At 40.6% G+C, this 12757-nt stretch overlaps 2 protein-coding genes across 2 annotated transcripts in view; one reads left to right on the top strand and one right to left on the bottom strand.

Annotated features, from left to right (window-relative positions):
* Positions 1-3450, top strand: part of CES5A (carboxylesterase 5A) — a gene marked incomplete at both ends in the record, with an annotated part of 28333 nt that extends 24883 nt beyond the window's left edge. Inside the window, 3 exon segments of the mRNA XM_082607725.1 lie at positions 839-988; positions 3055-3127; positions 3219-3450. Of these exon segments, the coding sequence (XP_082463851.1) occupies positions 839-988; positions 3055-3127; positions 3219-3450 (455 nt within the window).
* Positions 3451-9780: 6330 nt separating this feature from the next.
* On the bottom strand, positions 9781-10368 carry LOC309795415 (large ribosomal subunit protein eL21-like; the record flags this gene model as incomplete). The annotated part of the gene is made up of 1 exon (XM_082607736.1): positions 9781-10368. One exon carries the CDS (start codon positions 10366-10368, stop codon positions 9886-9888), a length of 483 nt encoding a protein of 160 aa, XP_082463862.1. The 3' UTR covers positions 9781-9885.
* Between the last annotated feature and the right edge of the window lie 2389 nt (positions 10369-12757).

Below are 12757 nucleotides of genomic sequence, written 5' to 3'. Positions count from 1 at the left end.
GGTAGAGTAACTAGAAGGAGATACAAGGGAACTTCTGGGGTGATGGAAATGCTCTGTATCCTGCTTGGGGTGGTGTTTACATGAATGTGCATGCATTTGTAAAAACTCATCAAAATGTACACTTAAAATCCGTGCTTTTTATTGTCCATACATGATACTTCTATTAAAAGAGAAAATGAGAGGAAAGGAAGCAGAGATAATAAGGCAACTTCACTGTAAGGCTTGCTAGAAGGGATTTAGAGAAATAAGCCAGTAACTGGAGGGGAAGTTGAGACCAAGAGTATGTATTGATATGTTTGTGTGTGCTTCTGTGTGTGTGTGCCCATATGTGTGTGCATATATGTGTGCACACGTGTGTGTGCTTTAATGAGAGACTTTGTAAGCATGTTTGCTAATGATGGTGATGATCCAATAGAGAAAAACTGATGATGCAGAGAAAGAGGGGAAATTACAGAGCAAAGACCTTTAGAAGAGAGGTGAAGAAACATAGGATGCAGCAGAGCATCTTGGTAGTAGGAAATAGTTTTGTTCTGTTTTCCCCGGACAGTTGAACCAGGGTCAAACAAAGGAAGTCACAAGGAGGTAGATCTCGGATCAGTATAAAGGGGTTTTTTTTGAGAAGTAGTACTGTTGCCCTCTCAGGCTGCCCTGAGGGGTAGTGAGTTCTATCTCCAGGGGCATGAGGGCCACTGTAACAGGAAACACTAGCCTCACATTGTCTCTGGGCTGTTCCACCCACGAGTCTGTGGATCCCAGACTAGATGGACGGAAATGCAGGGCCAGCCCCTACTGCCCACTGCATGCATGCCTGCCACAAACCCTTCCTACCTTTCTGCAGATGCTGGTGCACCTGTCTACATCTATGAGTTTCAGCATCGGCCCCAGTGCTTAAAGGATAAGAAGCCACCTTTTGTCAAAGCTGATCACACTGATGAAATCTGCTTTGTCTTTGGAGGTGCCTTCCTGAAGGGCGACATTGTCATGTTTGGTAAGAAACTGGCTTCAGGGGCTCCTGCTCTTGCAGGAACATGAGCTTGGGATGAGTTGGGGAGAAGATGAGAATCTCCACGGTTAGCGCAAAGCCTCACCAACTGCAACACTATGCAGGGGCTGGGAGGACTGGCAGGGTGGTTTACAGACAGAACCTTTCCCTGGAGAATGTCTCCACTCGTAGTTTTAGAAAAAGGGGCCATGAAAAAGAGGGGCCAACATTTGCTTGATGAGTGTTTTTCTCTGGACTAAAGCCTATAGGGGTGGGCACTTGGGGGCACTCATGCAATCTGATTTTTTTGGAAAAAAAAAAAAAACCCACTTACTTCCTTCTCTTTGACACCTTGTCTCACCCTCCCTGCCCTTCCCAGACCTCCCGTGAGGCTGCCATTCAGGGCTTTCAAAGGCAAGAACCACATTTTTCATAATTGCAGCTGAAAGTGGTCTGGATCCAGGTGATCTAATGTAAATGCTTGTGAACTGTTTCTGGTGAGGTTAGCTCATTTATTCCTGAATTTATGACCTGTTCAGTTCCTAAAATAATAAGCCAATCAGATGAGGTTATCAAAATTTTAAAAACCATAGGAACTACACACAGGAGTTATGACTAAACTATTTAGTTAAAAAATTGCACAGTGTAGGCTCTTAACCAGTTCATGCTAGCCTCTCCATGAAAAGGACAGAACCTCTCCTCTAGAGTGTGTCTGTGCAGTGTGGTCTGTTCATTGTTTTATTTATTCTTTCTTATCTTATAATGCCAATACTAACAGAACTACCTCCTAGGTTGTCTTAAGGATTAAATGAAACAATTCTCATAAATAATATGGTGAGCGCTTAAGAAATACTACTATTATTATTACTCAGTAACCATCACTGAACCTGTACTATGTGATGGGCACATGGACTCTCAAAAATGGAAAAAATGAACAACATATGTATGTATCAAAGGGTTAAATTCCTTGATATCTAAAGAGCTCATAAAATCAATGAGAAAAACACAACCCAGCCAAAAACTGGGTAACAGATATAAATAGTTTATGGAAAGGGAAACATGTGGCTTTTAAACATAAAAATCCATTCAACCTCGCTCATAGCAAAGAGGATTAAAAACTAACCTTGACCAAGGACTCATTTTTCATAGATCAAGGTTGGGAAGAACATTTTACATAATGTATTTGAGCAGGTGGGGGAAAATTGACAACCTCATATGTCAATGGAAAACTCTATCAAAATTTAAAATGCATGTAGTTTTTAGCCCAGCAATTCAACTTCTGGGATTTTTTGTGCAATTATACTTCCACATGTGCAAAAATATACACACACACACACTAAAACATTGCTTTTACGAGCAAAAGATTGAAAAAATGTCAAGACCCATCAATACAGTACTGGATACATGAATTATATATTTACACATATATATTTATGTATTATATATTTATAGAGCAACAAAGAACAGTAAATGGAAGGTTTATAGGCAGCAATGTGGAACTAACTCCTGGATACAATTTTAGTGAAAGAGAAAGATTATAATGTGTGTCCACTGTAGCACCAAGTGTGTTAAAAGTGTCTGCTTAAACCCTCATGCATGTCTAGACTCCTTCAGAAGTACGCTTAAGAATGTGGTAACAATGGTTGCCTCTGAGGCTGGTAACTCGGTGACTAGAGGGAAGAGACAGGGAGAAACTTACTTTCATTAGATATACTTCCTGCATTTTGAATTTTGTGCTTTAAGCAGTGTTACATTTTCAAATAAAGAAGTACAATAATTGATTGATTGATCGAGAGAGGGAGGTGTCTCTGTCCCCAAGGAACTTGCAGTCCCGTGGAAAGGGCAGGAAGAGCGTTGGATGGTCAGGGAAGATGTGTGTTCAGCCTCCACCATTTGGGGCCATGATTCCTCAGGCAAGTCAGTATCTGCAAGTACACGATGAGTGCAGTGACTTGGTAGGCTGTTAAGGATGAAATGGGAGGAAAGGTGTGAAAGTGATTCATCCAATGTGAGGCCCCTTAGGCTTCTGGCGAATCATTATGAGAGCGGGATTTTGTGCTTATCTCCTTCAGAAGGAGCTACAGAGGAAGAGAAACGGCTGAGCAGGAACATGATGAGATATTGGGCTAACTTTGCTCGGATTGGGTAAGCGAACCTCCCAACATCCTCCGTAACCAGGTGTTTGAGGATGAAAAATCTCACCGGGTGTTTGAGGCTGAAAATCTCTCACTTCCAGGAATCCTAATGGGGAAGGCCTGCCCCTGTGGCCGGCCTATGGTCAGACCGAGGATTACTTACAGCTGGACTTGAACATGAGCGTGGGACAGAGACTGAAACAGCTGGGGCTGGAGTTTTGGACGGACACCCTCCCCCTGATCATGTCCTCTTCCAGAACTCTCCTTGCTTCTCTTTCTTTCTTAACCTTCCTTTCTCTGTGCCTGCCTTTCATTTTCTCTTTTGCTCCTTGACAAGTTATCTGTGTGATTCTGGTTTTCCTTCTCCTTCTGCGGTTTCTCCCACAATCATTAGCTTCATCTGTGTTTAGCTACTTTATGGAATCAACTGCTTTAGCTGATGTCTTGGGAACTTGGGGATGATCTTTAAAGAATTATTTTCAACGTCAAAAAATGCAGTTTGCCTTGGAAAGCTACGAGGTTTCTTCAGTAAATCTGCAGGAGGGCTGGCCTTTTAGTTGGCATCATAATGATCTTGTTACTCATATAAAATAAAATAAGAATGCAAAATATGTACAGGGAGCAGAATTTAATTATGGGCTGAAAACTCTCCCCCTCTACCCCAGCATCCAAGATGAAGTGAACGTTCTAACATACTTGGTGTGTGTTACCTGAATTATGTGTCCTCCAACCCCCATCTAGGTGGGTTTTAGCCACAAACCAAGCATGGATGTCCTGAACATCACTGCCTTGAACTGGCTCTCTTCTCTGGCTCAGGAGTTATGTCGGGGAGAGGGACATACCAGAGACCCTGCTCAGAAATGGAAACCAGATGTCCTCCAAGTTCTGGAATGCAGAAGTCAAACACCAGGCAGCAAGTTCAGTCAGAGATACCAAGAAGAAAGGATGTTTTACTGATGAGGTGGAGACTAATCCATCATTCAATAAATCTACATTGGGTGCCTGATATGTACCAGCAATAGCCCCACTGGGGAGACAACGGTTAACAAAGACATACTCTCCACCAAATGGTGAGCAAACAGACAGTAAGCAAACATTCACACAAGTGACTATCTTAAGATATAAAGCTGAAGAGTTCACTTAGTAAAGGAAGCTGTTTTAAGAAAGTGTAAGAGGGGAACCTAATTTAGGTGAAAGTCTTAGGAAGCTCTCTCTGGAGAAATAACATTTGTAATAAGAAAGGATGAATTAAAGTTAACCAGATGATAAGTAGGGAGAATGTTATACATACCATCATTCAAAGGATGCACTTTTACTTTTTATATCCATATAATTCCTGTTACATCCATGTAATTTACCCAGGTAATTACTATTTATTTCTGATTCCTTCAAAATTACACAAGGTACATAGAATAGGAGGGCCTCTGAAATGTCAGTAACTTACAGTTCTTCTGGGTCAGAGATCTTCAACTTCCAGCCTGAATCTGACCCCCAGAAGAGTTTTGGTTAGCTCACACAATGTCAAATATGTGTTGGAATTAGTTTCCACCTAATTTTAAATTAGGGACATTTCACATTAAAAGCCATATTTCCAGCTTCTCAAAAACAATAACAGATCCGACAACATTAGAACTGTATCCCCACATGGTAACTAGGGCTTCTGAAAGTCCATATAACACCTTCGTGCAAATTAGAAGGTATCCTTTCCTCAAAACCCTCTACAGAAAATATCTACATCTATGATATGAATGACATGTCCTCTGAAATAGTGTCCTTGTGCAGTGCACAACCTTAATAACTGTTCTCAGCAACCCTGATAAAACAATCTGCAGGAGCTGAGGAGTGGCTATCCCTTTACAAAGGCATGAACTCTCAACTTTCCCCAGTCCTCACTATTCTCCATTGTCTTGGTCCTGGCCCATTTCACTCACTGATATTACCTGCCCCCTGAAGGTGTTTAAGTTTGGACCCCTTACCTCTCATTTTACAGTAATCTGCAAGGGTGAAGGGACTCATCCAAGATCACTTGTGAGTTAGCAGCAAGTCAACACCAGGCCTTGAGTCTCTTGTCTCTCCAGCGCAAGACTCTTCCTGCCATGCTGCCTGCCTCCCTCAGCAGATGGTCCAAAGCTGTTGGATTATCTGTAGTTTAGGTGATTTTTTTTTTTTTTTTTTTTTTTTTTTTTTGCGATATGCAGGCCTCTCACTGTTGTGGCCTCTCCCGTTGCGGAGCACAGGCTCCGGACGCGCAGGCCCAGCGGCCATGGCTTGCGGGCCCAGCCGCTCCGCGGCATGTGGGATCTTCCCGGACCGGGTCACGAACCCGTGTCCCCTGCATCGGCAGGCGGACTCTCAACCACTGCGCCACCAGGGAAGCCCAGTTTAGGTGATTTTGAGAGTTGTGGATCAGTGATGTTCGGGCCATTTTATGGCTGTTAAAAGAGGGACTGAGCCACATACAAGCAAGCTGGAAATTCAGTTGCCTCTGCAGCTGCAAAAGGCTAATTTCTACATTGGTATTTGGCAAAACTAACAGCTAGAAAAATATCACTCAACTCATATTTTTAAATATTATTATATTAAATGAAATTATACATTATTTATATACTGCTTGCAGTCCTAGTATCATCAGATATGGTTCTTATTTTGGTTGGTACCTTGCAGGAGGGAGCATGTATCCACTTCATCCAGATACAGGGCCCTCTTCCCTCCTTGTTCCTGTCCACATGCAATCAAATGTTTTATCAAATTTAAAAAACATCCAGGTTTTTTTCATTTAATTCAGAATTTTATATGGGGTGTAAGTAGAAGATACACTTGGAGGGTTTTTCCAGAATCCAGTGCCCTTCCACACCCAGTCCAACTTAGGCATAATCTTCTTGGGTAGGACTTGGGAATCTATATTTTCAGTTTTTACATGTTCAGTGCACACCCTGAATAAGAACTGCTGAGCATTAAGCATGTGTCATATGTATTTTCCAAGTTGCCAGAAGGTCTTTAAAAAATCAGCTCTTATGGGGCATGCCCAAGATGGCAAAGTAGGAAGATCCCAATTTCACCTATTTTCATGGGCACACCTAAATTACACCTATTTACAGACCAACTATCAATGAGAATGACCTGAAGACTAGCAGAAAAGATCTTGTATAATTAAAGATATTAATTTTAAAAGGAACTACAATGAAATGGGTATGAGGCGCAGAGATGTCATATAGTCAATATCCATACCCCTGCATAGGCAACCCACAAACAGGATTATAATTACAATTGCAGAGGTTCCCCTCAAGAGTGAGGGGTCAAAGCCCCACACTGGGCTCCCCAGTCCAGGGGTCCTGCACTGGGAAGATGAGCCCCCAGAACATTTGGCTTGGAAGGCCAGGGTCTAACTTTCATGAGAGACAGAGGGCTGTAGAAAATAGAGACTCCACTCTTAAGGGCACACACAAAATTTCACATGCTTGGAGATCCAGGGCAGAAGCAGGAATTTGAAATGACCTGAGTCAGACTCATTACAGAAGGCGAACATCACCCTGATACTGAAACCAGGCAAAGATATCACAAAAAAAGAAAACTGCAGGTCAATATCACTAATGAACATAGATGCAAATTCCTTAACAAATATTAGCAAATTGAATTCAACAACGCATTAAAAGGAACATATACCATGATCAAGCAGAATTTATGCCAGACATGCAAGGATAGTTCAATATCTGCAAATTGATCACTGTGAAACACCACATCAACAAATTGAAGAATAAAAATCATATGATAATCTCAATAGATATAGAAAAATCTTTTGACAATTTTCGACATCCATTTATGATAAAAACTCTCAAAAAAGTGGATGTAGAGGGAACAAATCTCAACATAATATAGGCCATATATGACAAACCCACAGGTAACATCATACTCAATAGTGAAAAGCTGAAAGCATTTCCTCTAAGGTCAGGAACAAGATAAGGATGCCCACTTTCACCACTTTTATTCAACTTAGTACTGGAAGTCTTAGCCACAGAACTTTGAAAAGAAAAAGAAATAAAAGGAATCCAGATTGGAAAGAAAGAAGTAAAACTGTTACTGTTTGCAGATGACATGATACTATATATAGACAATCCTAAAGACACCACTGAAAAAAAATTAGAACTCATCAATGCATTCAGTAAAATTGCAGGATACAAAATTAATATACAGAAATCTGTTGTGTTTCTATACACTAACAATGAGCTACCAGAAAGAGAAATTTAGAAAACTATTCCATTCACAATCACATCAAAAAGAATAAAATACCTAGAAATAAATCTAACTAAGGTGATAAAAGACCTGTACTCAGAAAACTGTAAGACACTGATGAAAAAATTGAACATGACACAAACAAATGGAAAGATTTACCATGCTCATGGATTGGAAAAATTGACATTGTTAAAATGACCCTACTACCCAAGGCATCTACAGATTCAACACAATTCCTATCAATATACCTATGGAAATTTTCACAGAACTAGAACTAGTATTTCCAAAATTTGTGTGGAAATACAAAAGACACAGAATAGCCAAAGCAATATTGAGAAAGAAGAACAAAACTGGAGGTATCATGTTTCTTGATTTCAAACTCTGATACAAAGCTACAGTAATCGAAACAGGATGATACTGGCATACACACACACACACACACACACACACACACACAAAGACACATAGATCAGTGGAACAGAAGAGAGAGTCCAGAAGTGAACTCACGCTTATATGGCCAATTAATGTAGGACAAAGTTAGCAAGAGTATACAACGGGGTAAAGACAGCCTCTTCAATAAATGGTGCTGGGAAAACTGGACAGCAACATGCAAAAGAATCAAACTAGACTGCTTTCTCACACCATATACAAAAATACATTCAAAAGGGATTAAAGACTTGAATGTAGGACCCGAAACCATAAAATTTGTAGAAGAAAACAGGCAGTACATTATTTGACATCAGTCTTAGCAATATTTTTTTGGATCTGTCTCCCCAGGTAAAGGAAACAAAAGCCAAAACACACAAATGGAACTACATCAAACTAAAAAGGTTTTACACAGCAAAGGAAGCTATCAACAAAACAAAAAGGCCATCTATTGAATGGGCGAAGATATTTGCAAATGATATATATGATAAGGGGTTAATATCCAAAATATACAAAGAACTCATAGAACTCAACATCAATAAGACAAACAACCTGATTTTAAAATGGTCAGAGGACCTGAACAGACATTTTTCCAAAGAAGATATACAAAGGCCAACAGGCACATGAAAAGATGTTCAGCATCACTAATCATCAGGGAAATGAAAATCAAAACCACGATGAGATATCACTCACACCTGTTAGAATGACTGTCATCAAAAAGACAACAAGTAGCAAGTGTTGGGGAGGATGTGGAGGAAAGGGAACCCTTGGCACTGTTGGTGGAATGTAAATTTGGTGCAGTTACTATGCAAAACAGTATGGAGAATTCTCAAAAAAAATGAAAATAGAACTGCCATATGATCCAGCAGTTTTACTCCTGGGTATTTTCCCAAAGGAGACATAAACACTAATTTGAAAAGGTATATGTATCCCAATGTTCATTGCAGAATTATTTACAATAGGTAAGATATGGAAGCAACCTAAGTGCCCATCAATAGATGGACATAGAAGATGTGGGGTGTGTGTGTGTGTGTGTGTGTGTGTGTGTGTGTGTGTGGCTGAGTATATATATATACTCAGCCATAAAAAAAGAATGAAATCTTGCCATTTTTGACAATATGGATGGACCTAGAGGTTATTACGCTAAGCAAAATAAGTCAGACAAAGAAAGACAAATATGATTTCACTTATATGTGGAATCTAAAACACAAAACAAATGAACAAACATAACGAAACAGAAACATAGTCGTAGATGCAGAGAACAAAAAGGTGGTTGTCAGAGGAGTGGGGGTTGGGGAGAAGAGAAGAACAGGGGAGGGAGATTAAGAAATACAAACTTCCAGCTGTAAAAAAATGAGTCATGGATGTGAAATACCCAGTGTGCGGAATATAGTCAATAATTATGTGTTATTGTATGGTGAGAGATGGTAACTAGACTTATCATGGTGCTTTTTTTGAAATATATAGAAATAACAGATCACTATGTTGTGTAACAGGAACTAACAGTGTTGTAGGGCAATTACACTTCAAAAACAAACGAGCGAACAGAAACTAGCAAACTTATACAAAAAGAGATTGTATTTGTGGTTACTAGAGGCAGGGGTGAGGGAGGGGAAATTGTATGAATGTTGTCAAAAGGTACAAACTTCCAGTTATCAGATAAATAAGTACTAGAGATATAATGTACAGCATAATAAATATAATTAACACTGCTGTATGTTTAAAGAAAGTTGTTAAGAGAGTAAATTCTAAGAGTTTTCATCACAAGGAGAAAAAGGTTTTCTGTTTCTTTAATTTTGTATCTGTATGAGGTGATGGCTGTTCACTAAACTTACTGTGGTCATCATTTCATGATACGTATAAGTCAAATCATTATGCTGTACACCTTCAACTTACACAGTGCTATATGTCAATTGTATCTCAACAAAACTAGAAGAAAAAAATCAGCTTTCATATCTGACTGATGTGGATATATCACAATCTCTTTAGCCAATAGTGTGTTCCTGGATATTTATGGGCATAATTTGATGAGTAACTTTGGGAATGAGTACTTTTACTTTTTTACTTTTTTTTTTTTTTTGCAGTCCAGGTCTTTTATTTTCTTTACACCCATCATGCCATGAATTCATAGGGAATGGGCTCCAACAGTTCAGGCTCCTTTCCGTTGGTTCTCATGAAGTGTGCTTCTCTGGGTGGAGCAGGCTGGCACTTCAGTTGACCCCAAGTACCTCTCTCTTTGGCTTCCTTCTTTTTCTGACCATTTTCCTTCACCGGTTTCAGGAAGCTATCTCGGCTCTTAGAGTGCTTAATATGCTCGATAGGCACATTAATTCTCTTGGCAAGAATCTTGCCCTTAACTTGTTTGTTTATAATGATGCCAACAGCATGCTGGGTAACATTGTAGACTCTCCCAGTTTTACCATGGTAACATTTGTGGGGCATTCCTTTTTGAACAGTGCCCATTCCCTTGCTATCTACAGTATCACCTTTCTTGTAGATTCGCACGTATGTGGCCAAAGGAACAACTCCATGTTTTCTAAAAGACCTAGAGAACATGTAGCAGGTGTTCCTCCTCTTTCCCTTTGTGTTGGTCATTTTGGAGAATTACTGGAAGATGGCAGTTCCGGCCAAAAGGTGAGTACTTTTACTTTTTAAAATTACTTCTGGCTTCTGGATTTGCAGAAGACCAACTGGATCAAAGGCCCTTTGATTTGATTTGATTTATTAATTATTTATAAATTTATTTATTTTATTTATTTATTTTGGGCGGCATTGGGTCTTCGTTGATGTGCCTGGGCTTGCTCTAGTTGCAGAGAGGGGGGGCTGCTCTTCATTGCAGTGGGTGGGCTTTTCACTGCGGTGGCTTCTCTTGTTGCAGAGCACGGACTCTAGGCACGTGGACTTCAGTAGTTGTGGACCGCAGGCTCCAGAGTGCAGGCTGAGTAGTTGTGGCGCACAGGGTTTAGTTGCTCTGTGGCATGTGGGATCTTCCCGGACCAGGTCTCGAACCTGTGTCCCCTTCATTGGCAGGCGGATTCTTAACCACTGCGCCACCAGGGACACCCCAAGGGCCCTTTTAAAATTACTCTCCTTACGTTCTACAAATTCAATTCCGTAGGGTCACATCACTTCACACTCATCAACAATACAGGTACATGTATTTCACAATCACTTCTGCTTTTTCATCATTGTAAAAACATAAAATATTTAACACTTTCTTGTTGTAAATTTTAAAAGTTATTTATTTACAGAAAAATCCTTTATTTTTTTCAAACAATCTTGAATTTGAATTACTAAATCAAACCCAAACAAAACTTTAGAGACAAATCAGCCTTCACCTGTGAATTTCCTCTCATCCAGCAGAGGTCAGCAATGTAAAAGGGGGAAAAAAATTCCCTTCCCTCAGGGATCCTGGGATGCAGGTGATATGATACCCTAGAACTTAGAAGGAAAAGAAAACCATACAAAATAGTTAAGTTACAAACCTATACCATTGATCATTGTCCCTTTTCCCTGTAAGATTTGGAAAGGGGAAAAGTACAGTTCATTACCTCAAAAGACTGAAATGACTCCCAGGCGGAACAGAGTTTGGGGCCAGCAGTTTTTTTCTTTCCTGTTTTTTCTACTTTCCCATCAAGTCCCTAGGAGCCTGCCTCAGATGGGCAGAAAGTAGTTCCTTCCCCTGTGTGTCCCTATTCTTTCTACTCTTGCCTCAGTGGCCCTTTGGGCTCCGGACCTTTCTGCATGACCCCCAAAGCCTGATTCTTCTCCCTCTCAGCCTCTGGTCTTGGCTGAAAGTCATGGGTTTTCCCTCCTGGCAGAGGTGGAACAAGGTGCAAGGTGGGCTCAGGACCTGTACCTGGGAAGCTGCCGTGCCTGGCACTGCCCCAGGTAACAAATCTACAAGATGAACCCCCTTCCCACAGCTGAGACTGACCCAGCCCGCCATAGCCCTTCTGCTCTGCTAAAAGTTTGTAAGTGTGCACCTCATTTTATTCCCTGGGAAGGGAGGAGTGGGGAGAGAAAAACCTGTCACTTGATTATGTCCAAATACAAGGGAATTCCCGGGCAAAGAGGTTGCTGTGCTCCATGGATGGGTTGGGTCTCAAACTGGGACCTAAAGAATGGGTGGGGGGATAAAGGCCAGCAAAGGTGTGTGGAAGCTTGACCATAAATGTGCAGGGCGGGGAGAGGGCCAGCCCACTGGGCAGCATGGCTGGTATTGTCACAGTTGCTAGAGCACAACTTTGAGGCTTAGGGAACCGCTTTTATACCTTGACCTGTAGGAAACAGATTTCTTTGTTTAGAGTGGGATGATTGATAAGAGGTGAATTTATCTACCCATCCATCCATTCATCCACTATCTATCATCTATATCTATCTATCTATCTATCTATCTGGGCTCGTTTATAGGCATACCTCATTTTATTTCACTTGACTTTATTATGCTTTACAGATATTGCATTTTTTACAAATTAAAAGTCTGTGGCAACCCTGTGTGGAGCAAATCTGTTGGTGCTATTTTTCCAAAAGAATTTGCTCACTTTGTGTCTCTATGTCACATTTTGGTAATTCTCACAATATTTCAAACATTCTTCATTATTGTATGTGTTATGGTGATCTGTGATGAGTGATCTTTGATCTATTGTAATTGTTTTGCGGTGCCAGGAATCATGCTCATATAAGATGACAAACTTAATAAATGTGTGTTCTGACTACTCCATCGATGGACCATTCCCCTCTGTCTCTCCCTCTCCTCAGGCCTCCCTATTCCCCAAGAAAAAACTATATTGAAATTTGGCCAGTTAAAAACCCTACAATGGCCTCTCAATATTCGAGAGAAAGAAAGAGTTGCACGTCCCTTATTTCAAATCAAAAGCTAGAAATGAGTAAGCTTACTAAGGAAGGCATGTTGAAAGCTGAGATAGACTGAAAGCTAGGCCTCTTGTGCCAAACTGTTAGCCTCATTGTGAATGCAAAGGGA

The sequence above is a fragment of the Mesoplodon mirus genome (genome assembly GCF_964341445.2).
Source record: "Mesoplodon mirus genome assembly, chromosome: 19".
Lineage (NCBI taxonomy): Eukaryota > Metazoa > Chordata > Mammalia > Artiodactyla > Ziphiidae > Mesoplodon > Mesoplodon mirus.
Note: the sequence above shows the minus strand (reverse complement) of the source record. Positions and strands in the feature narration are given on the sequence as shown.